Below are 26,597 nucleotides of genomic sequence, written 5' to 3'. Positions count from 1 at the left end.
CCAGCCCTCTCACAGGCAGTTCAGATATATTAGGTCTGGTACCCCTCTGTGGGGATCAACATACATCAGTCTTCAACTTTAAATGAAGTTACTCAAACAATTCACAACACTGGATTAGTTTTAATTAAAGAATAAAACAAGTTTATTTACTTAGAGATTAAGTGAGTATAAGTAGTGAGGCGTTAAAGTCAGAAATGGTTACAAGAAAAATAAAGATAAAACACTTTTTAAACTTAACAAACTAGATTTGTTTTAAGGTGAAGTTCCTTACCACATATTTCCAGTAACATTGCTGACCAAACTCTCAGACCAGGTCTGCTCCCAAAGTCTAATGGCTATTTCTTCTGTCATCTTAGGAGAAATGAGAGAGATGGATAAGGAGAGAAAGTACTTGTGATGTTTTTTCCTCTCACTTTTATAGGCCAGTCCCTCTTTTGTTACCCACACAGTAGGGCACCCCACCTTACCACAATCCATAGGACTCAAGGCATAACCCTGTTAAGGCACCACCACCCTTTCCCAATCCATAGGGGTTTGGGGGAAAGGCACCTACCCTTACCCAATTCACACTTAGGTCTCAGAGTCACCCATTCCTAGCCATAGGGCTCCCCGTGTAACCTGATTAATTGAAGTACCCACCCTTTCCCAATTCATAGGGCTCTGGGTGTAATTCCCTGTGGATTTGCAGGATCTTTTACCAGTGAATGAGCCATTTTTGTGTGATATGCATCTGTGAGAGGCAATTCACATGGACAATCATATGCCAAACTCAGTCAAGGCTGCCTTTGAATGATGTGCTCAAAAGGTGCTCAGATTTTTTGCTGCTGAAAGGCAGATAGCGGAGAGTTTGTATAACCTTAAACTCCCATTAAGACAGGGAATAGATTTCTCTTTGCTTCAAAAAAGTTTCAAAGACAAAAGTATTTAATTCTTGGTCACCTACTGACAAATTATCATAATAAAGGTCATGGGACAGTCATCTGTTCCCTCTTTCAAATGTAGATGCTTAAATACAATACAGTCCCTCCAACTATTTAACTTAAGCAAAGCTGGAAAGTCAAACAATTGACTCAAGTTAGAAAAAGAACATAAGCCTAAGTAAACAGCACCAGCTGCGGGACCTGCTCTTGTATTTCCCAAATCTCCCATAGACTCCAGAGTTTTGCCTGAATGAGAGGCTGGAGTTATTTACTATTTATGTTATTGTCACAACCTGAGGTCCCAAACATGATCATGGTCTCATAGTACTACGTGCTCTAGAAACACACAAAGATAAAGTCCTGTCCTAAAGAAATCTCAGCAGGCAGCAATTAGTCTTCTGATGAGAAATCTCTGAGCCAGCAACTCAACCTTTTAGGCTGCACTGCCCCAGGAACAGGACATGGAGCCCCATTGTGACTCTGAGAGTCACAATCCTGCTCCCCCCAGCTTTGCAAACCTTCTTTGTGGTGTGGTGGTGTGCTGCTTCTTCTGCATCTCTCTCCTTCATGGGAGTGTGATTAGCAGCTGCTTTCCCTCCTTCTGTGCAGTGTTTGATGGGGTAGCCCAGAGCCAAGCTCACAGTTGAGATTTAAGGAGTAGATTCATGGCCAGTCTCATGTGAACCAAACTTCAAAGATCAGTTCACAAACTCCAGGGTACTATGACATTGTGATATATTCACCTCCTGCAGGAAAGCTCAGAATCAGGACACAGGTCATGGCACATAAAACAAGATAAAATGCAAATACTTTATTTCACAACTTGTGTCATTTTTGAGTCTGCCTGTCTTGTCTTTCAATCATGGAGCCTTTAAAATGGATTTCTGTATTTGTTTTTAAAGCAGTTTGGCTCATTTTTAAGTTGCAGGCTCAGAAAGCTACCTTCCATTCAACTGTATCCATCCCCTTTTAGCCTCTCAGAAGTTATGTGGGACAGGAAGGATTCTGATTCCAGACATGCAGCATCACACACACACTTTCAGAATCCCATTAAGCAAAGAAACAGACTACATCATCCGTCACTGAGGGCTCAATCCCGCAAGGTGCTAATCACTCTGGTTCCAGTCCAGCAAAGCACTTACATACGTGCTTCACTTTGAGCAAGTGAGTAGGTTCATTGAAGTCAGTGAGAATACCAACATGCTTAAAGTTAAGCAAGTCTTTAAGTGCTTTACTGGATCAAAACCAGAGTACTCAGCATCTTGCAGGATGGAGCCCTAAGTCATGCCTTAAAAGCAGTAACAGAACTTACGATAGTGTGAGTTTTTAAAACCAAAAAACCTGCAGCTAGTTTTGTTTTTTCATCCAATGTTTAATACATTATTCCATTACAGTCAGGTCATACAGAGAGTTTGGTTTATCCAAGAAATGTATCATTTCCCTCACTGTTTCCTTCAAGAAAGTGAGTCTAGTGTCTACTCGTAGCCGCTTATAATTTCTAACCAAATATGCAATGTTTAAAATTATGTTTGTTTCTGTTTCCTTGAGCTGTGGATCCTAAAGACAGCAGTTCTTATAAGCTTAACACAAATATAGGTAACACCCAGGACGGACCCTGACAGGAACAACAAAACATCCAATGAGTGTTGCTGATACCAGGGCTGTTGAAAGGCAGAAGGCTGGAGGTGAGCACCTCCCCTTGTCTGGAGAACATGTTCTATCCATCGTGCCAGGCGTTGATCTGGCGGGAGTGGGTGGGAGTGATGAATTGTGCTCAGAAACATCACTGCAGATTTATACCTGTGTGAAGAGATTAAAAATGCAGAGATGTGTGGTGATTAAATGATCCGTGGTTGAAAGCATGGCCGGATGAAGTTCTAGCCTACTACTCCTGGGCAGGGCTAAATTAAAACAACCTGGGGCCCTAGCCACACCCTTTATGGGGCCCTTCTTGGCCTCATCTCTGCACTCTTGCTCAGGCTATTTTTGGATTGGCAGCAATCAGAGTTCAGATGAATGGGGCAGTTCACAGCTCTTGGAGCTACTGTTTCAAGGGGTCATGCCTGCCTGAATCTGCGCAGTTATGCCTGAGTTGTGTTTTGTAGGTTCTCTTTGCATCTGAAAGTCCAGGTCTACACTAAAAAGTTAGATAGACCCAGCTATATCACTTAGGGGTGTGAAAAACTTATGTTCCTGAGTGACGTGGTTAAACCAACCTAACCGCTGGTGTAGACCGCGCTAGGTTGACAGAAGAATTCTTCTGTCTTCCTGGAATAACCCTTCCCATCGCTGTAGTGAGTTTCCATGCTGAAGCGCTATAGCAGCACAGCTGCAGCACTTCTAGTGGAGATGTAGCCTAGAAGTTAGAAAGATAATTTTAAAAACAAATTAAAGCTGCATCTCATCATGGAACCCCAGGAGCTGGTGCCCAAGCAAAGGTTTGTAATGTCTGTGCCTTATTTAGACCTGCACAAGGCTCTTTAATCATTGTGAAAATGTATGTATTTATTCTGGGTTAACTTTCATGTTAAAAACATGTACAGAAAACTTAATGTAAAGAATCAGCATCTAATAACCCACTGGCCTCATTTCCCACAACGTTTGCTTTCAACACTTATACTTTTGAAGATGTCTTCAATCCTATCCTTGAATGATCCAGTTTTGAAGGAGCATATTCAGAACCAACATGAGCAATGAAAACAAAACAAAAAGCCCTGAAACTGGGACACAGCTTTTGAACATCTAAATTGTTGTTCCAGAAACAAATCTGTGACATATAATAACTTTACTGGCTACAGATGTATACTATGGGCCCAATCCTGTGAGATACTGACACCTCCCAACTTCCCATTGAAGTCAACTGGAGTTTTGGCTGCTCAGGACTTCCCACATTTAAATTCATACATATATCTGACTGATATTTTTGCCATTGACTTCAGTGGGAGCAGGAATGGACTTTCTGAATCAGCTTTCTGAGGACTTCATCCTGTTCGCATTGAAATCTATGGTAAAAGTCTCAGGCCTTAAATACATTAGGAAAATTCAGATCCATAACTTCCTCTTGCTGAAGCTGCATGGCTGGTAGCAATGGTGGGAGCTGTAGTTAGGCTTTGAAGTATAGGGGAGTTGGGGGAGCAGAATTTTCCCACCTCTTCTCCTCGGTTTGAGGACGCAGTGCTTCCTCACAACTCTCCCTCCTTGAATGGAGAGGTGAGATCTCCCCCATCCTGTTTGTCTACTTTAACAACTGCCTGTAGGAGTAGACCACATGATGACAAAAGTACCTGCACCCTATCTACACTACAGCTGCTGCTTTTGTTAACAATAGTGGAAAATTATGGGTCTGCATTATGACAGTGTAACCCTCATGCCACTGACTTCAGAGGGAGCAGGATCAAGGTTTAACTACTGACAGGCACATACCTTTTGTCTTCTATAACTTGCTTCATTGTGCAAGTGAATTTGTCAGCCTTAAGCTGGTCTATTCGGAGAGCAATGCCCATTTTTCTGGCCTCCACTCGGACCATGTTGTCATACTGGTCTCCAAAAAGGGGTATCCCCACAACAGGGACCCCATGATAGATAGCTTCCATCAGACTGTTCAACCCCCCATGGGTAACAAGCAGACGAGCCATAGGATGTCCTGGTCCAAACCAATAAAACATTGTCAGCTGATGAAATTTCACATTTGCACAGGTTTTAAAAGTAATAATTCTTTTGATTTCTATTCATAAATGTATAAAACGTGTAGCTTTATAAGTGTATTATTTATTATTTGTAGTACCATAGTGGTTAGAGGCTCCAATCAAGATCGGGGCTCTGCACCCTGGGAGTAAGCCTGAGAGACTAGAACCAGAGAGGTACCTGGATGCTGCTCAATCTCAGTGGCTTAAAAGCATGCATGATCTAGAGCTTGGATCCAAACACCACAGCCTGTTGAGTATCCAGCAGTGGGCGTTCAACCAGATCTAGACTATGTGACAATGATCATAGTAAAAAATGACACCAGAAAGTTAGTATATTTCCAAGGTGATGGTGAATTCCAAGTTTTCAAAATGTCTGCTATATCTCTGTGGGGTCTGAAGTGATTAGCTTTATTTCATGAAGATCTAATAGAACAGCTGCTCTTTGTACTAGATGTTTTTATCCTGTTCCATGCACCAAATTGGAGGGAGAGATATTGAAGTAGATCTTAGATACTTTCAGATGAGCTAGTATGTTGTAAGAGTGACCAGTTCTGTGAAAGAAATATGCAGATAGAAAGTATAAATGCAACTATTGAAAGAGTCTGAGAGGGAAGGGTGCAAGGAGAGGAAAATCCTGAGCAGATGGTAAGGTAAGGCAGGCAATGGCTTCTAGCCTTTGTTACATCATACAAACTGTCAGCACTGAGCAACAGAGTTCTTTTCTGTCTGCTATTATAATGGGAGGAAGGGAGAGAGAGCCTAATCACAGTTCTCGGTGAAGAAAAGAGAGTTTAAATTGTATATGCACAACCCAAATTGCACTCAGGTGGATTATGTCAGGATACACGGATCTGCCGATCCTGGGCTTAGGCAGTGCCCATAGATGCACAAAGGGTGGGGGCCCACTGGCAAATAGTGAGCGGATCTGTTACGGGGATTAGGGACGGAAGACAGCATTGGCAGGGCAGGGAGCCAGGAGTGTTATGGGTACTTTGATTGATGTGGTTGCATTGTCAAACTGGTGGGAATGCAACCCAACTTAAAGTCCGTGGTAGTTCTGGCCTCACAGCTAATCCACCACTGGTTGCTAGTGGATTCCATAGCTAACCACTTACTCATACAATTTCTAAACTATTTGAATAGCTCTATACTTGAAAATAATTAAAAAATAAGAAGCATATGCAGCAAAATAGATTTACTTCTTATGTAACCATACATTAGTCTGTTCACACACGCTAAAATATTAAATTAAAAACAATAAAATTAGCTGCTCATTCCCTATTTAGCACTTCTGAGCCTTACAAATTATAAGTCTGGTCCTGTTCTCATTGAAGTGAATAGGACTTTTGCCTTTAGCCTTCATAGTGGAGGATTACCCTGTCTGTTCCAAAGGATATTCCACTGGAAGCCTTTACAGGGATTCCAATTTGCCTGAATGCACAAGCACATTTCAATAAACCCAAATATCAGGATTTCTCCTAGATTTCAGCTACTGCATTCCTTACCTAACAGATCATTCTGAGGGAGCCAATCTGCAATTTTCACATTAGATGCCAATTTTAGCTCTTTTTGCCATTTGGAATGCTGACACCTCCAGATCACTCCTTGGGGCAGGTGGGCAAAAGCAGTATTCATCTCCTGTAGTACTTCCAAGAGCGGGATTGAGGATAACATTGAGCCGAATGTCACAATGATAAAACCATCTTCTCCTGATTTTGCTATAAAGTCTTCAAGCTCCTGCACAAACAAGACATCACATTTACTAACACAACTTTAGGTCCTAAAATGACTTCAGTTACATTCAAATACAGTAGTTGCAAGCTTTAAATAGGCTTTCACTAAGTTTATGTTCTTATTACAGTTTTTCATTTTACAGTACTTCCCATCCAAGAATCTCAAAGCACTTGTCAAACTTTTATTACACTTTTAAATGCTCCTCCAAGATAGGGTAACTATCTAGCTGTAAAATGGGTATAACAATAATCTAACACACAGAGAGGCTAATGCCAAATTTTCAACAGTGGCCTCTAATTTTGGGTGCCTTAAATTCTGTATATGCTACTTAGACCAATCTAGTAAGGTGCTGTGTATCCACAGCTCGCACTGACTTCATCTTCTAATACAAGTTTACTCACTTGAGAGAGTGGTTTGGCAGGCTTGGCCAGTAAACCTCCAATATACACAGTGTTTGGAAGAAGAGGACGTGCAAATTCAAAGGAAAAGTCAGTGTTATAAATCCATAGTTCTGCTTTTAGGTAGAGCTCAGGTAAAACAGGTCTGGACCCAGCTGGGAAATAATCCTTGATGACATTTTCAAATATGGCTTGGACTTGATTTTCTACTATGGTCGAAACAAGAGACATTAGACAGTTCTTCACACGGTCCCAGAAGTCCATGTGATCAGTTAGGTGGGAATGAAATACTGGGACATAGGACAGAGGGCTAGGAATCCCAACCCGCAGTCCATTAGCAAAAGTTCCAGTAAACACCGCAACAAAAGGCAGGCCTAGTTTCTCCGAAACTAGGAAGGAGCAGGGATTAAAACCATCAATCACTGTTATGTCAAACTTTTCATCCTTCAAGGAGTTCAGCATCTTTGATTCATTTAGTATGACACGGCACTGGTAAGCCAAATTGTTCATAAAATCCAAGTAATGGCTGAGGTCCTCTCTGAGAAAAAATAAGACCATTTAATTAAGTACTCTATTTTAAGCCTGCCTTAATTTCCATATAAGTGATATTCTTACCTGATGGCCAAGAGTGTATTTCCCTATGTACTTTATTGTCATTGATAAATATCTGCCATGTGAATTTAAATGTATAATAATATCTAGCTCTTATATATATCACTTTTTTATCAGTAGATCTCCTTTATAAAGGAAATAATAAGCATTGTCCCCATTTTACAAATGGTGAAACGTAAGCATGGAGAGGAAGTGACTTGCCCATAGTCAGCCAGCAGGCCAATGGCAGAGCCAAGAATAGAACTCAGATCTCCTGTCCAGTGCGCTATTCACTAAACACAACACACCATTGTTGGGTTTAGTGTGCAGGTGGTGTTTGCTGGCCTGTGATATACAGGAGGTTAAACTAGATGATCTGGTGGTCCTGTCTGGCTTTAAACTCTATGCCACCAGGGGAAAGAAATGTAAAGGGTAACAAAAAAGCTCAATGAGGGTTAGGCGCAGGTCCTCCTACATATTTAGGTGCCTAACTTCCATTGATGTCAGTGGGAGTTAGGTACCTGAACATCTGGATCTGGGCCTTAGCTCTTTTGAAAACCCCACTCATATATTTTCCACATGATGCATACACAGAACTCTTATTAAAGCGAAAGGGAGTTACACATACACAGAAAGTGGCAACAGCTCCTAATATGATAATTCTGAATAGCAAAGTGGAATTTAAGAGGTCAGTAACCTGCTGCCATTGTTCCAGATAAACTTTTAGCTCAGGTATCCTTTCCCAACTTTGTCCTATACAGAGTGGCGTTGCCTGTACTCTGGTGGCACCTAGAAGCACCATCTGAATTTGGGTCCTCTTGTCCTGAGCACTGTGCAAACACAGAGTTGGAGTCTGTTCTCATTTTGGTTGGCTTGTGCTACTGCTTAAACTGGATGAAGTTGCAGCAAATTACTATTGATATCCCACACCAAACTCTGCAATTTTAGAGCTTGAGCCTGCTGAGACGTCAGTTCTTGGTAGGCATGTGCTCAGGAGTTCACTGCAGGCTCTGAGTCAATACTGTATCTCTGTGCTGGCACAGCCCCGAGAACCCTGCATCACACTCAGCCAGGGGTCTCCATCATGCAACCAGATGAAGATCTGCTGGACCTGGCAATAGCAGAGCTGCTGAGCCGGGATTCAAAGTGGGTCAGGTCACACTGGTGAACTGTCCCCGTGGCCGCTGTTTCCTTTCCTCCTCCCCAATGCAGGATCGAACTCTGAATGGTTAGACAATGCATTGTCATGTTTGTCAGTTACATTCAAGGATCAAATTATCTGCTGTTGTCAATGGATGAAACTCCACTGCAGTTGATGAAACCACATACAGGGAATTTGATACTGCGCTTCTGAAACGGGGCTAGTAAAAATGCAGAGTAACTTCACATCTACAAAAGAGAACTGGGCTTAACCTTCTGCTTTGTCAACTTATTTAAAGTTCAGTAAATGTAGAGCTGATTGAACAATGAAATAAATTATTTATGAATTATTTAATGGAAAAAACGTCACAATCTGTCATGAATATCATTTGCAATGAGTGATTTGACCAGCACTGGGCCTTGGTCCATGACTCAGGGCTCCTGGTGCTGACTTTTCACTTTTCAGGACGTAGGGTGACCAAATAGCAAGTGTGAAAAATTGGGACGGGGCTGGGGGATAATAGGCACCTATATAAGACAAAGTTCCACATACCAGGACTGTTCCTATAAAATAAGGGCATCTGGTCACCCTAGTCAGGAGGCTTCTGCACTACACATAGGCGGTGGGAATAAACCTCCCCAACCGGCCGCCGGCAGAAACTCCTCTGCTTCTCAACCCTGCCCATGTTCCCACTTCCCCCCATTCTCCACATGCTGCCACGGAAGGACTTGGCCCAGTTCATCCCCAGTGGCCGCTTTTGTGTGTGGCAGACCCTGCCTGGGACAGGCCCGGCACTGCACCTACCGCCCTCCAGTGCCACAGGGAACACAGCATGAGGGGGCCCAGCGGAGTCAGGGCGCAGAAAGCCTGCCCTTCCTGCTTAGTGGCACAAAGCCAAGTTGGTGCGGGGGTCCAGATGGGCCCCACTCTCACTCAGTCCCCTCCCTCAAGGCCCCTCCCTCCCTTCCCTCAGAGGCATGAGTAGTGGGCAGGAGACGAGTAGGAGCGGGGCCTGCCTGGACTCCGTGTGCCAGCTGGGGCTTCATACCATCAGGCAGGGAGGGCAGGAGCCTTTTGCTTTCTGGGGGTGCAGCCCATGCTCCGCCCATGCTGGGCCCCAAGCTGCCTTCCCTGCAGCACTGTGGGCAGGCTGGGCTGACTCCTCCTGCCCCGTGGCAGCATGTGGAAGCTAGGGATGGAGCAGGGGTGGAGGAGTGGGGCCTTGGGCAAGAGAGGAGGATCATGAGGGGAGGGCCGGTGCCCTTGCCAGGCCCCCAAAGGCAGGTGTCATGTGCCGCCTACGGCCCTACGTGTGTGGTTTGGCTGCTTTGGGGCCATCCTAAAGCCCTATGACAGATACAAATTCTCCCAGTTTAGTCAGTGCTCTATTGAGCATTAATGCAGGGAACTTAAGAGGTTCATAGGTCTTGAGCTGGGCCTCTGTGCAAGGATGAATTCTGGTAACCAGGAACACAGCAACCAGTACCGCTGAACCTTGAAGCAGAGGGTAGAAAATTTCATACAAGCTGAAGTAGTTAACTCCATATCATGTCATGCAGCCTCTTGTTTCTTTGTTTTGTTCTTTGTTTGGGGCTCAGCCCCACATTTGGGCCGTGGCCACAAATTGAGAACTACAATGACCATCCTGAGCATCACACCATGAAAACGTCTGTATTTTATTCAGAGCAAACAGTGCATGGTATGGGGCTAATTTTGAAATGAAGATTCTGGTTCTAATGAATTCAATGTAATTTTATCTTGCAGCAAGTATATCCAGGCATAAACACTATATTGAACCGTGTGGTGTGTCTGAGAGAGAGAGAGCGAGCGAGCGAGCAGGCATCCAGTTACTCAAAATCTCTCTCTTTAAAATCTCTTCATTATCCCAACTTTGATGTACAAGAAGCTGATATTTTTTAGCTATCAAGAATGGCAGAACTTTTTCCAAACAATTTAAACTCCTTAAGACATTGTGCATAATAATGATAAAGTAATACCTGCCCTTCAGAAAATCCTCCATGTTATCAGCAAACCACTTCTCATAATCACTGATGTAGTCCTGGCTAGCAGACCAAGTTGTAATTTGATAGGTATTGGGCCGCTCATATTTAAACCCTAAAAATACATATAATTAAAAATCAGATATTTTCCTTAAGCATACCTACATTTAATACAAAAACCTTAATTTAATGCACCCTTTTTGGCAAATAAGATAAACAATTTTTAAAAAATTGAATCCTATTGAGAAATTAATAAGTAATTTATTTTTTCAGCACCCAGGTTCATAAAGATGGGAAATCACCCAGTCTCACAGGAAATCCTGCAGGAGGAGAAGAAAACTCTCTGGGAACTCACTCTTATAGAGTTTACTCAAATTGTTCAGTCTGGTAATTGTTCCCTCCACAGTGGAACAGGCACTGATTTGGCCCACATAACACATGGATCCCCCAAGATTCATCTGAATCTCAGGATTTGCTAAATGCCATGATGGGTTATACAAACTCCACAATTGGCAACATGGGATTAATGAGGGATTGTGGGATCAGTCAGCCTTGCCTCCCGCACCTGTGAAGGATGTCAGAGATGGAGGCAGGAGCTTAAAAGGGGAGAACACAGCACAATTGGTGACCAACTGAGAGGAGAGCAGATTTCCAGTCCTCAGCACCTGGAGAGGTGCTGGCTGAAGGCAAGAGCTTCTTGGATGACGGCTGCCTGATGTCCCCCCCTCCCTAAAGGAAAGGAGGCCCCCATGCTGATCCACTTTTGGTGGGACAATTCTTGTATATTAGCCTGTAAGCCCAGTTGGGGCCATAGCCTACCAGAAGCCTTCTGACAGAAGAGAGCTTTACCATACCAGTGGGCAGTTTATTATGTTAATTTCTTTTTGAGTTCATTGCCAATCTTGGAAAGGGCAGACTGTCTGGGGCTGAGCATCTTATGACTGGACTGGCATGGTGGAATGCCTGGACGTTGCAGACTAGAAGCCAGGTGGATGCAGAAGCCTATCTTGGGCCCTAGGAGGCATCCTGGGCAAAAAGTGCAGTGTCAGGGCCCAGAATCATGTATGCAAAGACCCTGTGTTTTTCCTCAGGCTACAGGACCATTTGCTTCCTGGCTACTTGGCACCACAGTTCCATTGGAGACATGAACATTCACCATGAGTTTGGGTGAGTTAGCCACACATATGTATAGTCTCTCTTCATTAGAACATTGCTAGAAGCAGCTAAACCTTGTCCCAAAGTACTTTGTGTGCACTATGGTCTTAAAACCCTAATAAACCTAGCAAGAGTGAAAAATCGGGATGGGGTGGGAGGTAATAGGCACCTATATCTGAAAAAGCCCCAAATATCAGGACTGTCCCTATAAAATTGGGACATCTGGTCACCCTAAATAAACCCAGAGTACTCCAGAACTCTACAAGATGTTTCTGCTCACTGATGGCTACTGCCCTGCCTAATTCGTCTCCTTACCCTCAGCACTTTCACCATTAAAGCTGTCAGAAAAAAAAAATCTTGCAAGAATATTTTTTTAAAACAATTTTAATGGCTGAGTCATTTTTGCTCACATTTTTCAAAAATAGTCACCGGAGAAGGCAGGAAATTTTCATCCCAGGAGCTGAATGTTTTGAAAAGTTATGAGAAATTGAAAATGGATTTATAATGGAAAAGTTTAGGTGTCTTAAATATGACAGGAACTAACTATATGAATGATCAAAGAACCTCCCTTGTACCTGTGATGCATACACTTTTACTAGTTATAATATAATATTTATATTACTTTGATAATAAGCTTTTCTGGGAAAGGTGTTTTTACCTGGGATCATTAGAACTCCTGCCTGTAACAACATCCTGACTTCATGACCTCTATTATGAAGAACATGTGAGATTTCATCCATCATAAGATAATGGCTTCCTCCTAAAATTAAAAAAAAACATGACAGTGTATACAATTTCCATTTTAATGTGTAGATAATGCTGACAAATACAAAGTTTGGCTTCAGAAGCAACAGCAGTAAATGGAGACATTTACAGTGATATTTATAGTTTAGACATGTAAACAAAATGAACTGGGCTAAAGTTCTTTCCTGTGGTAACTCCATTTAAGACAATTGGCCCAATAGAGTCCAGTGTTTTAAAGAAAAATGTTGCCCTACCCTTTCTTTTACAAACATGCATAAACTATAAAATGCTAACCCTGTAAGTGTTCTAAGTAAAATGCTCATACTGTAAGTATCTAGCTGTTCATTTTTTATAGTGCCCACTGAGTTATTTGTATTGCAGTGGAACTAATCAGCATCAGGGCCCCATTGTGCTAGGGCAAGACAGGCCTTGTGACAAGATGTGAAGCCACAACCTTAGCTGGTGTCCCTGGAGCTACGTCCAGGTGCTGCTTAACTTAAGTGGGACCTAAGAGTATTAAGCAGCACTTCACAGCATGGGGCCCTAAACTCCCGAGGCTCGATCCTGTACCACTGAACCCAGTTTTGCCATTGGCTTGAATGGGAGCAGGATTAGATGGTGTGGAAAGGTTTGCGGGAACAGAAGAGTTAGGGGATGTAGCGCTCTAAACCTGAGCCTCCAAAACCATGAGATTCGTAGGGCATTCTGTTACCAACCCAGTGGATTTCAGGACCACCTTCTCAGAGAGGGTCTGGCTGTTCCTCAGATGGGTGGAAGCTCCCTGCGAATGGAGTGCAAAGGGGGAGCAAGAGGAGCTACTGAGACTAGTGGTGGAGAGGTGTGGGGCAGCCAGCTCCAGGCTGGGAAAGGGCATCCCAGCAGTTGCTACTGCCATTCCTAGGTGGCTGGTGCCTTGTTTTCCCCCCAGCCTTCCTTGGCAGCTAGCACCTTCTTCACCGACACCACCTGTCTCATCCCCCACTCCAGCGGCTGGCACAAGTGCTCCTGCTCCTCTCCCAGTGTCTCTGCCAGAACCCATCATGGTTGGAAGAAGGGACCAGGCTGGGCAGTCTTACCTGCCCCCCAGTGGCCACCTCATCTCCTGTGATACAGTGGCCACTCCAGCCCCTCCTCTGGGTTTCACTCTTATCTCGTGTGGGCGGGGGGAGGGGGGAACCATAGCAGGGTCCTTCTCTTGCCTCAGCAAGAGCGCTAGTGAGTGGAAAATATTGGGTGAGGGAAACAGATCCAATCTGCCCCAATATTTCCATGACAGGGGCACTAGCTTGCCCCCATCCCCCCGGTTCTGCCACCTCTGCTGCTCTTCTGCGTTGGTCTGCTGGGCCCACGCTCACTTAGGAGCTGTGTGCAGCATATTGAGGACTGTGTTGGAATTGTAATTTATCACTTTGAGAGTCAGGGTGTGGAGAGCGGTGGCGGACCAATGAGGGGGTGGGGTGGCGGTAGGGGGCAATGGCCTCCAGGCGCTGGCCTGGGGGGCTGGGGTGCCAGCCGGGCCCTTCAGAGTTCTATTGTGCTGCCCTGCCAGCGCCAGCACCCACCTCCTCCTCCTCCTCCCACCACAAGGTGAGGCAGGCCCACTTTGCCCACCACCCTGGGGCGCCCCTCGGGCAGCCTCATAGGGGGTGGCTGGCGCCACTGCTGCACCTGGTGGCATCCCGCAGACCAGTTCCGGCGCTGCAATTCGGCAGCTGGCTCCTGCCGCTGAAGGAAGGGGTGATGAGTTAAAAGCCAGGGTGCTGCCTTCACAGCCTGTGTTTTCATTGGCTGAAAAACAACAGGTCACCGTGCTGTCCCGGACAAGGCGATGGAAGCGGCTGCAGCTCCCGTGCCGGTGGCAGGGACCCACCCAGCCCCCCTGTGCAAAACCCTCCCTCCATACAGGGAACCAAAAGCACCGCAGGGCTGGGGACGCAGAGCACTGATTTTATGTGAAAGGTTAAGTATTACTACGAGAAGGATGGGGAAGGGCGCAAATGCAAGCATTGCTCCTCCCCGGTGCTAGAGATCCATGGTACGCCACTGGTGGAGGGTGATGTTCTTGGTCCCACTTGGTGGCTAGGACGCTTTGTAGTATAAAGTATCTGGTCTGGGATGGGAGCTGTTAGTCTAGGAGCCAGTTAGTCTGGGAAAAAACAGCCTCAAACAAGGTGGGGTGGGTTGTGCCTCTCTGCCATACAAAGCAACCTGCTTTGTGTGACTGATTTTGGTTACTGTGTGTTCTTGTCCTGGCTTCTAATAAAAGTAGTGCTACACTGCAACCTTTCAGCCAGAGTATTTCATGTTTTTTAATCTAATTTCTCTCGTTGTATGCTGTGAACATAACACTGTGCTGCCATAGACTGACCCACACATTCCTCCTCCATATCAGTGGACTTGCAGAGGAGATCTTAGCAGCATCCTTAACTCTGCTCAGAAAGCTGACCTTTCTGAAGGGCTCATGTCTTGTAATGGGGATGCATCTCACTTTTATCCCTCACTGGACCTCTGGAAAAACCCACTGAGCTTTGAGAGAGGCTTAGAGAAGGGGGAGCATGCTGCATTAACAGATCCCTGTTTCCCATTCCTTTTCCTCCCCTACGAGCTGCGGAACGGAAGGCCCTGAGTCTTTACTCAGGCAGAATTCCCACCAAAGAGCTTGGTTTGTGGTTGGTCTGGATGGGGGGAAAGAAGATTGTGAAGGGGTTAATTTGGTTTTATCATCTTTATTCTTTTTCTCTAGTCAGTACATGAAATAGCAAAGAGAGTGCTTGCTTTTCTGGAGGCTGGAGTGAGGTACAACCAGGGGATATTTCCTCACAAGTCTAACCAGCTGGTTAGAGGAAGGTCCATGGAATCTGAATTACTAATGCCAAAATTGCTGGGTTTAACAAATGTTTGCAGTAACCTCGATTTAATACTCCCCCTTACTGTATGACAGAAATAACATCCCTACCTCAGCAACAAGTTTAATGACAGGGAAAGTAATCTGGGGAAAGTTCACTTGGCTCAATTCCCAGCTAAGAAAACAACTGTGACATTTCAAAGGAAATACTGAAAAAGGCAAAGTTAACAAAGGAAAATACAGTCCCTCACATTCCAGGGCAAGAGTAGATCTGAATGCTGTGCAGTCACAGGGATTTTAAAAAATCACAGAGAGCATTGCAGTGAATGTCCTGTAAACAGAGCTTACAGCATGGAGAAGGCTCCCCTGGGCAGGACAGGATGTCCCAGGCAAAGTGTCTTTTGGCCAGCAAATGTGAGGCTTGTTTGAAGTATCACTTCTGCGCTTTCCCATTCCTACCTACTCATCAGCCTTTCTTTCCTCTGACTCAGAGCAAAACAACTGCCCAGCCTGAGCACTCCTTTAAATGCATGCACTGCCAACTGTCCCATTCAAGAGAACAAAAAGTCCCTTTTGGTTTGTCAGAGGAAAACATTCACGTGCTTTAAAAAGCTTGGAAGATTGCGCAAGGTTTTTGTGCTGTGCTATCCCTTGGCTATCCCTTGACCACTCACCTATGAAGGAGAGAATCAGGATCTTGAAGGCTTCAGGGAGTAGGAAGAGCAGCAGGAAAAGCAAAGCGAGCAGCAGCCCTCTCCCTCCAGACATCATCCTGCAGCAAGCCACACCTCCAGAGCACAAATAGGCAGACTTCCCTCAACCTCTCATAATGCTGCACTGCCAAACTGGAGTCAGTAAATTATGCCTTGTATGATGTGTGATACGGGCAGGAGGAAACCTCACGCCAAGTATAACTCATTCAGCACCACACTTCATGTTTGCAAAACCTGGAGAGTAGTAAGCAGCGTAGAGCTAATCTTACATGGAGTCTGCATAAATCCCAGCAGTTGCTCCTGCGCCGAAATCTAAGAAAAGGACCTGCACACTTGCTTTATAAATAAGATCAGTTTGATTTAAGACAAGCTTAGAACTAACCTAACAAATAGAGAGAGCAATGTTGGGTAGGTGTATTCTGAACAAGGACATTAAATAATGACCAAAGCATAAAATCACAGTAGTCTTGTATCCTTGTAAATGTGTAAATTTATGTAGCTACTAGAAAAAAGATGGCAGTAAGCAAATGCGCAACAGACAGTATATGTGCAGTGTGTGAACAGCTCATGATCTATATAGAGATTTGAGTCCCAGAAATCATAGAGTATGTGATTCGATGTAGAACAGAAGGCGCATAGGGACGTTTATTTTTAGAAAGGGCATATAAGTTCTTTTATCAAGTGATCCATTTCCTGTCACCCACTTCCAGCTTCTGGCAGTCAGAGGTTTAGGGGCACCCAGAGTGTGGGCTTGCATCCCTGACCATCCTGGCTTAGAGCCATTGATGGATTTATCCTCCTTGAATTTATCTAATTCTTTTGTTAACCCAGTTATACTTTTGGCCTTCCCAACTTCCCCAGCAACGAGTTCCATAGGTTGACTGTGTGTTGTGTGAAGAAGTACTTCCTTATATTAGTTTTAAACCCGCTGCCTATTAATTTCATTGTGTGACCCCTAGTTCTTGTGCTATGTGAAAGGCTAAATAACACTTCCTTATGCATTTGCTCCACACCATTCATGATTTTCTAGATCTCTATCATAGCCCCCCCTTAGTCATCACTTTTCTAAGTTTAACAGGCCCAGCCTTTTTAATCGCTATGGAAGCTGTTCCATACCTCTAAAATCATTTTTATTGCACTTCTTTGTACCTTTTCCAATTTTAATGCAACATTTTTGAGATGGGCAACCAGAGCTGCACGTACTATTGTGGGCATAGGTGTGGGCATACCATAGATTTGTATAGTGGCATTATGATATTTTCTGTGGTATCTATCTCTTTCCTAATAGTTCCTAATATTCTATTAGCTTTTTTTGACTGCCACAGCACAGCTATCCAGGATGTCTCCAAGATCTCTCTAGAGTGGTAACAGCTAATTTAGACTGCCTCCTTTTGTATGTATAGTTTAGAATACATAATCCCTTGTGCACTACTTTGCACTTACCAACACTGAACTTCATCAGAAATTTTGTTGCCCAGTCACCCAGTTTAGTGAGATCTCTTTGTCATTCTTCATGGTCAGCTTTGGACTTAACTATCTTAAGTAATTTTGTATCATCTGCAATCTTTGCCATCTCACTGTTCACCTCCTTTTCCAGATCATTCATAAACAAGTTGAATTGCCTAGGTCCCAGAAAAGATCCTTAGGGGACCCCATTCTTTGCCTCTCTTCATTGTGAAAACTGACCACATATTCCTGCTCTTTGTTTCATATCTTTTAACCAGTTACTGATCTATGAGATGACCTTCCCTTGTATCCTATGACTGCTTGTTTTGCTTAAAAGCCTTTGGTTTGGGACTTTGTTAAAGGCTTTCTGAAAGTCCAAGTACACTATATTGATTGGATCACCTTTGTTTACCTGCTTGTTGACACCCTCAAAGAAATCTAATAGATTGGTGATGTATGATTTCCTTTACAAAAGTCATGTTGACTCTGTTCCCAACATATCATTTTCATCTGTGTGTTTGATAATTCTATTCTTTACTATAGTTTCAACCAGTGTGTCTGGTACTAAATGTAGTCTTACCAACCTGTAACTGCCAGGATTGCCTCTGGAGACTTTTTTTTAAAAATTGGCATTCCATTAGCTATTCTCCAGCTATCTGATACAGAGGCTGCTTTAAGTGATAGGTTACATAGTACAATGAGTAGTTCTGCAATTTTATATTTGAGTTTCTTTAGAACTCTTGGATGAATACCATCTGGTCCTGCTGACTTATTACTGTTTAATTTATCAATTTGTTCAACAATCTCTTCTACTGATATCTCAATCTTGGACAGTTCCTCAGATTTGTCACCTAAAAAGAATGGCTCAGTGAAGACTGATGCAAAGAATCATTTAGCTTTTCTGCAATGGCCTTATCTTCCTTGAGTGCTCCTTTAATACCTCGATCATCCAGTGGCCCCACAGGTTGTTTGACAGGCTTCGTGCCTCTGATGTACTTTAAAACATTTTGCTGCTAGTTTTTGTGTCTTTTGCTAATTGCTCTTCAAATTCTTTTTTGGCCTGTCTAATTATACTTTTACACTTGACTTCCCAGAGTTTATGCTCCTTTCTAGTTTCCTCAGAAGGATTTGACTTCCAACTTGTAAGGGATGTCTTTTTGCCTCTAACCGCCTCATTTACTCTGTTTAGCCATGGTAGCATTTTTTTTTTTTTTTTGTCCTCTTACTTTTTTTCCTTTTTAATTTGGCGTATAAGTAGTATTTAGTCTGAGCCTCTGTAAGGGTGTTTTAAAATAGTTTTCATGCAGCTTGCAGACATTTCTGTCTTCACTGTGTTTTTTAATTTCTGTTTAAATAGCTGCCTGACTTTTGTGTAGTTGTAATGGGTTTCTTTGGTATATCCCCCCAACAAGGATGTTAAATGTAGTTATATTATGGTCGCTATTATGGACCAGTTCAGTTATAGTCACCTCTTGGACCAGATCCTATGCTCCACTTAGGACTAAATCAAAAATTTCCTCTCCCCTTGTGCGTTCCAGGACTAGCTGGAAGCAGTCTAGAAATTTTATCTGATTAAGTTGATTAATAATGTGTGGTATACCAGTTCCCATCCCCTACATGTGAGGCCATTCAGCTCCATATGGTTTGACTGTATGCCAGTAAAGAAACCTTTAGTGATGAGTTTGGAGTAGAGCTGAGTTCTTGGCAACTGAAGCCACCCTGATCTGTTGTAAAGTAACTTTAACAGGAGGCTACACTTATAATAATTCTACCTTGTGGGACAGACGAAAGCTATTTAATCTTGACAGAACATTTGTATGTATTGAGACACATTATTTATGGTTTTCTGTTTTAAATTCAGACACCAAAAAATCACATTAAAATATTTTTATAGAGCTGGTAGAAAATGTTCAAACTGTATGTTATAGCCTTTGAAAATACTATTAAATCAAAATTGAATGTTTCTGTAGGAACATGTTGATTTCAATAAACTCATTTAGAAAAAAAATTCAAAAAACGCATCTTGATTTTTGTTTTGAAATGACTTTTCACTTTTAATATAGAAAGTAAATATGGACTCAGACTGAAATATTTTGATTTTATCATAATTAAATGTTTTGATCAGGAATGAAATTTTTTCAGAAACTTTTGTTGCACGGGAGATTTTGAAATTATTTTTGTTTTTGTTCTGATTCAGACTCCAAACAGAATTTGAAATGTTAGATTTTTCTCATGAAATGGATATTCTGAATTTTAATCCACTCTACATTTTTCTTTGTAACATTGTAGTGAACTTTCCCCTATGGGCAACTTCAAAGAAAAGTGTCCTAAAATACTAGGATTTTAGCTGACATTTGTAAAGTTGGTGCCCAAGATTTTAGGCATTTCACTGGGAGTTGGACATCTGACTCCCTTAGGTCCTTTGTAGATCCAGCCTTTATGACTCATGCATCTTTGCATACAGAGAAAATTGGGATTAGAATGTTAAAAGTTTTATTACCTTTATATTTCTTGAGAAAGGTGCCGGACAATTAAATCTCGGGATGGTTGTCAAAGTGCACCAAAACAACAAACAGCCCTTTCCACATATGAGGCAAGGGCCACAGAATCCAGAATTTAACTGATTACGGGGGACAAAGGATGAAAAAGTGGGAGAGAGTGAAGGTCACAGGGTCAAAATAAGGGACTCAGTGGGGGACACTGAGCAGAAAGCAGTGATTGTTCAGTCGATCAGAATCCTTCCCATTTAACCACAGAATAGCTACAGCATGGGCAGCAGCAGTACAGGCTTTATCCTTCACCAGCCTAACATGCCTTAGCCCTAGCATGGAGGGGTCAGCTGGTAGCTCAGACACGGTGACCTGTGGGTGCTGGGTGGGGTATTCAAATTTTGCCATCCTAAAAGAAGTTATGTTTTTATTCGATGTAATTGTAATCCCGAATCTCCAGGAAATGCCCTAGACCAATATTTTTTATAGTCGTTGTAACAGTGATGCTCCAACGCTATCATTGTCCAGAGCTAATTATCGGGAAGAGCTCCAGCATGTGAGGCATTGTGATTTCATTGTCATGGGTGTATGGACCCACCTTCTGTAAACACTCTGCTCCTCCAGGGCTTGGCTTCCAAAATGTTTAGTTATGACTCTTGCAATGGAACAGCCATAATTGGATCGGTAATTCTGTGAATCACAAGGAAGAGCTGGCTGGCCAGAAAGCACAGTTTGAATCCAACTGTGTGTGTCAGCTCCCTCCCTCTCTTCCTCTGCCCTACTTGTGTATTACAGTTGAACTGAGTGCTGCTTCATTACAGGCTTTGACCGTGGTACTCTTGTTCATGCATCCATCTCCCCCATCCCATGGAGCTTAGGAAAGGACAACTAGCTGCTGATAGCCACCAAGCAGTTCACTGTCTGGCAAGCTGGCCCCTGAACTCATACTAAGAGACCCCTTCTTGTTCCCCTCTGGTGGCTGGTCCATATAAAAGGTTTTTGAGTTTACTTCTTGTTACTGCATGCAGCTATTAAAATGAACCCTTTAGCTCCAGCAACAGCAGCGCATGCACGTTAACACAGAAGATCCCTGTTAAGCTGTGCAGTTGGTCCAAGTGGGGTTGCTTATGCTTTCCTTTAAATGCAGTCTGTTTTTCACAGAGTTTAAAAAATGTCTCTGCTTTCAGCCAATCTGATCAGAGTGTATTGTTTTGCAGAGGCCCAGGTTATGGGCTGCCCTGGAAGGCTTTGAGTCAGAGATGTTCAGATTGTTTCTCAAGGTTACTTTCCTCCTGCGTTTGAGCCTCCAATATAGGATATGTTTTTTCCTCTGTTTTTTTACCTCATGCTTTACCCGCATCCAGGGCCTGATCCTGTGGCGTCATGAGCTCCGTCAATGAGAGTGGTCAGCACCTCACAGAATTGGGCTCTTTTCATGAATTAAGCTTGTACTGTCTTTGAGGACTAGACTCCTCTCTTTAGCTGCGTTCGCAAAGCACTGTGCACATTTACAGCACTACCCTATGTAATTAGTTTGTAACAACAAAGGAAGCTGGTTCCTTTGTTTTCTGCTCTTCTCTGTACAGCGATTAGACCTTTTTGCCTCCTCCTTTCTCAGATTTCAGCATTCCAGGAAGAGATGAAGGGCACTCTTCTGCCTGCACTTGGCTCTCTTCACAAGGGCTTTGCCTGGGTTGTGTCTCCTAGTTGGCTCCTGGGATGTTTATCTGAAGGAATTTCTTGACGCTCCCTTTTCTCAGAAATGCTTTAAACTCGTCACATCTCTCATCTGAAATTTGCCAAGAAACCAGATTCTCTGATCACCATCCAGCACAAGTACTTCAGGCTTATGTTTCATGGGAAAATCAATTAAATGAGGCCTTGCTGATCGTCCTTTAACAGATCCACTTAACTGAACAAAAATAATAATTCAGTTTTGTAGCTGTGAAATTGTATGTCAATGTGACACAGTTACTCTGGGCTTTTACCCAAGTTTTAGCCCCAAACCTCCTACGGTCCATATAGAAAAGTCTTGACTGGTTTGGAGGTGCTTTTAAGCTTGCACTAGCATACTTGGCTGGGTGTACAGGTTAGTTCAAGGCTCTGGTTTAATTCAGCTGGAATCCATCTATTTTGCAGTGAAGATGTGTGCTGAGAATTCTCCAGTCCCCCTTCCACAATCCCCACCAAAGGACCAACAAATTCTCCAGCAGTTGCCACAATTGACTGTGAAAGGTGGGAAACTGAGGCAAAAGACTACTGCCCAAGATACTGGGGGGGTGGCTTTACTTATGACTGACATATTTTTTAATTATTGTTGTGGTGTTTTCCCAAAGGAATGCTGAGTTTCATTTCCCTTTTAATAAAAGTTTTTTTGTTATAGACAGACTCAGTGCTTGTGAATGGGGAAGTATTGGCTCTTAGAGGCAACCCACGGTGATGTTTAGTTTTCTGGGTGGGAGCTCAAGCTGGTTCTGTTTTATAATGTTAAGAGGAACCTCTAGATACCATAGCTATTGAACCTGATCCTTGTTGCTGCCTACACAACCTGGCAATGAAGGGTTACATTTTTGGGGACTTGTCCGGGATCCTGGATCAATACCCCTTGCAAGCACATTTTGAGTTAATCATTAATTTTGGAAAACAATTTTGTTATATTTTTGGGAAATTACCATTTGTGTAACAGCTGTGTCCATGTTAGAGGATTGGTGCAAGAGGATGAATGGTGACCCTGAGAACTGCACTCTAGTAATAGGGATACCTGAGGCATTGGATGAGGGCTCAACTGAATCCACTTTATGGTGTGCCTGAGTGCAAGTGGACAGTGTGTGGGCAGGTGTTCTCCGGGTTGCCAGAGGCAATGGAACCCTCCCAAGTTCCAAGTGAGACCACAGTGGTGGACATCATGTGGAAGCTGATAGCCTCTGGCAGTCAGTCCCACTACCTCATGCCTCAGATGTAGAATTTTTAGCTTTCTTAGGAGAAGAGGGAAAGATCATGGCTGATGTACCAGGTTTGCTGGGCCATGACACAACAGGCCCAAGCCTGGTGGCTGCAGCCTCAGCCAATGGGAGGGCAAAAGCTCTGGGGCAAGCATTAGAAAAAGTTATGTAGCCCTATCCTAAGCCAAGCCCCTATCAGAAATTAAGGTTATTCTCTGGGGGTGTGGACCAAATACCTGGGGAAGAGGTGTTTGTACCCTAGCTGGAACACATTCCTGAAATGCTGCAGGAATGGGCAGTACTAGATGCAGAAAAGGGAAGGTGTCTATGCAAGATCCTCAGTGGCCCATGGCTAAATGGGAAAATATTCTCCATCTTAAAGGCCCATTGACGTTTCTGCCCTTTGTTTCTCTTCCTTCCCCATCCCCCTTTCCATTTATCTCTTATTTACATAGATCCTCTTTTCTTACCTCTGCACTTTGTTCCATGTGGCAACTTTCAATTCCATTTTGCCCTCCCTAGTGGTGAGCTTCATTCGCGCTTCATTCCTCATCTTACCTGATAAAATAATCAAACATGGTATAGTTAAGGATGATTCATAAAGATACATTAAGTTTTAAAGTCACATCCCATAAGATTAATGTAGGTAAGGATGTGAGAGTTCACATCTTCCAGAGCATTGATTCAGGCTGTCTGCAAACTCAGGAAGACAGCCCTGTGTCACTTATACTCACTCTACAGTTGCAAGGCTAACTTTGCAAGAATGAGAGCTAGAAACTTTTTTTTTTTAATGAAAACTTGGATTTTTCCCATTCTAAACATGCCACGCGGGCCTCACAAACACATCCAAGAAGTTGAATTTATCTGTGGTCATGATGATGGACATCTCTGCACTAGAGAGTTCTTTTATCTAACACTAAACTCTGAAAAATGCCAGTAGACTAAAACAGTGATTTTCTTTGTGGACATACATGATCCACAATCAATACTGGTAAGTTACTTGCCTCCTCAGAATCTAGAGATAATTCTTTATACTGTCCTTCTTTTTAATAGATCTTTAGATTCTAAGGCCAGAAGGGACCATTGTGATCATCTAGTCTGACCTCCTGTATAACACAGGCCATACAACTTCCCCAAAATAATTCCTAGAGCAGACCTTCTAGAAAAATATCCAATCTTAATTTAAAAATGTTCAGTTATGGAGACTACGCCAGGACCATTGGTAATTTGTTCAAGTGATTAATTACTCTCACTATTAAAATTTTACACCTTATTTCCAGTGTGAATTTGTCTAGCTTCAACTTCCAGCCATTAGGTTGTTTCTCTGCTAACACATTGCCAGTTGTAAAGCATCATAGATGCTTCGAGTGCTGTTCAAATATTCCATCTATGTAGTATGTTACATTTAGCTGTACATCTGCCTTCTGCTAGATTAATATTACTATTAGTTGTCATTGATTTTATCTCATTACAAGTTTCTTTCTGGTGCCCATTATTGTAGTATCAGGGCACTTCACTGGGCCAAACTGAGACATTCATCATCTGACTAAGAGGATCAAACAAATGCCATGCTTCCTGACTGAGTGCAGCTTTACAAGTACCTAGGAGAGCAGGATTGAATCATTTGGGAAGGCCTGGACAAAGAGCACTTTCTAAACTTAGACAAATACTTGCCTAGTCCTATTTCCACGGGAATTAATTCCATAGATGGCAAGCCTGTTACCTAGAGAACTCTGCCATCATCAGCACCACTACTGTAATTAACCGGCAGAGTTGTACGTGACATGAGTAATCATCTCTCCATCCATTGGCTACACATTACCACAAAGCTACAGTCCTGACATTTCTAAGTATGTGCTATGACATTACTCCTATTAGCTGTAGCCTTCAGAGGCTATAAATCTTATTGCTGTACAACCATGACTGTTTCATGGGTTAGCACTATTTATAAATAATAATAATGGCTGAAATAGTGAGGCTAGTGAGATTTTCCTTCTATGATTTGATATCAAGACTTGTAGCAGCACATTAGTACTACTTTGCTGGACATCAAGAAACATATAATATTAGCAGTTTATGATTTGCAAGCCTCTCACTGTATCTAACTGTTTTTAGATTGCAATTTTATTAGCTCCTTGAAAACATGTAGCTCAGTTAAACATTGTAGTTTACAAGGGTTCTTTCTATCCTAGTTTTTTATAATAGCGTCCATCACCATATTAGTATCTGAACACATAATGGGCTCCAGAGGGAAGCATTGAAGGAGAATTTTCTCATTTCCTATAATAGTAAACATGCGCATGTAGCCCTCTGTAGAAAACAGTAGTGTTTGCCCATGAAGGCATTGGAATCTGGATGAATTTGGGCTCATTATAGTGAACTTTGGATAGTCCTGCTCACAGCCAGGCATAGAGGGCAGGCCCAAGGCAAGCGTCTCCACAGATATGTCAATGCTTCGCAGCACATCCCTCTCTGCATCTTCTGAACACAGACTCTCAGTTGTGCAGTGGCTTTGTTACATGAGCAAATTTCAAACGGAATAGAATGAGATTTTCAGACCCGTTTCATTGGTGAGCTTAGGAAAGATTTAACCTCTATGAATCCTTTGTGCCACTTGAGCTCTGTAAAAAATTTAAACAAAGATTTTCATAGAATCATACAGTTGGAAGGGACCTCAGGAGGTCATCTAGTCCAACCCCCTGCTCAAAGCAGGACTAACCTCAGCTAAATAATCCCAGCCAGGGCTTTGTCAAGCCACAGCTTAAAACCCTCTAAAGATGGAGATTCCACCACCTCCCTAGGTAACCCATTCCAGTACTTCACCACCCTCCTAGTGGAAAACTTTTTCCTAATGTCCAACCTAGCCTCCCCCACTGCAACTTGAGACCGTTGCTCCTTGTTCTGTCATCTGCCACCACTGAGAACAGCCTAGTTCCATCCTCCCTGGAACCCCCTTTCAAGTAGTTAAAGGCTGCTATCAAATCCCCCCTCATTCTTCTCTTCTGTAGACTTCCTCTCCTCATAAGTCCTGTGCTCCAGCCCCCTAATCATTTTTGTTGCCCTCCGCTGGACTCTTTCCAACTTCTCCACATCCTTTTTGTATTGGGGGGCCCAAAACTGGACACAATACTCCAAATTTTGTGTGGGATTATAATATATTCTCCTTTGGTGGTCCATCCTTTGTCTGTTAACCCTTTGTTTAGGCTACTAGGCTAAGACTGAGATCCTGTAGCTCCTGAGATCCTATTGAATTAAGGGGAGTTACACAGAGAGGACTAGCAGGGCAGCTCACGCTCATTCTCTACCTGCTGATGTTTATGTGCAAAGGTTAATATGTGTTTAGAGATTGTTAGAAAACAAGGAAGAAAATCTCCAACATTTTGATGAAATCTCTTTCCCATTTTTTGATGAACAGTTGAAATTTTCCAGTTGGCTTTATTATGGGTAGAGTGTACAATGGCAAGGCAAGTGTGATACTTTACATCACAGCCCAGCTTATACAAAATACATGTAGGCACTCTAGTTACTGTCCAAATTCATAAATCATTAACAGGGACTTTCCTTTGGAACCTGGAATGTGCAAACTATGTGCTGAAGGTAGACTGAATGTGGGGTTTGGGGTCTGGATGTGGATCTGTTTAATATGTGTGTGTTGAGGGGCACAAGCTGTTGTAGAGGGGAAGACGAGCCAGACTTTTATTTAACTAGCACCTCTTATTCCCCTCCTATTTATAGGTATGTTTCCTCTTTCCTAACACACTTGCAACTCCTGTGGAAGTGACTGGGAATTTTG

At 43.0% G+C, this 26,597-nt stretch overlaps 1 protein-coding gene across 3 annotated transcripts; it reads right to left on the bottom strand.

The window, feature by feature from the left end:
• Nucleotides 1-1,535: 1,535 nt before the first annotated feature.
• Nucleotides 1,536-16,000, bottom strand: LOC137151303 (UDP-glucuronosyltransferase 3A2-like). Of its 3 annotated transcripts, XM_067545667.1 has the most exons (8): nt 15,889-16,000; nt 12,284-12,385; nt 10,468-10,585; nt 6,742-7,276; nt 6,112-6,343; nt 4,344-4,563; nt 2,577-2,720; nt 1,536-1,666 (listed from the first exon to the last, which is right to left on the bottom strand). In XM_067545667.1, exons 1-8 carry the CDS (start codon nt 15,983-15,985, stop codon nt 1,660-1,662), a joined length of 1,455 nt encoding a protein of 484 aa, XP_067401768.1. In that variant the 5' UTR covers nt 15,986-16,000; the 3' UTR covers nt 1,536-1,659. The 3 variants fall into 3 exon arrangements, with proteins under 3 accessions (XP_067401768.1, XP_067401767.1, XP_067401769.1); XM_067545666.1 differs by lacking the exon at nt 1,536-1,666 and having other exon boundaries at nt 2,311-2,720; XM_067545668.1 differs by lacking the exons at nt 1,536-1,666; nt 12,284-12,385; nt 15,889-16,000 and adding an exon at nt 10,826-10,906 and having other exon boundaries at nt 2,311-2,720.
• Between the last annotated feature and the right edge of the window lie 10,597 nt (nt 16,001-26,597).

The sequence above is a fragment of the Emydura macquarii genome, unplaced genomic scaffold (genome assembly GCF_026122565.2).
Source record: "Emydura macquarii macquarii isolate MOO-44397 ecotype Brisbane River unplaced genomic scaffold, CSIRO-AGI_Emac_v2 contig_1045, whole genome shotgun sequence".
Classification (NCBI taxonomy): Eukaryota; Metazoa; Chordata; order Testudines; family Chelidae; genus Emydura; species Emydura macquarii.
The sequence above is the reverse complement of the archived record's forward strand: the minus strand, read 5'-3'. Positions and strand labels throughout refer to the sequence as shown.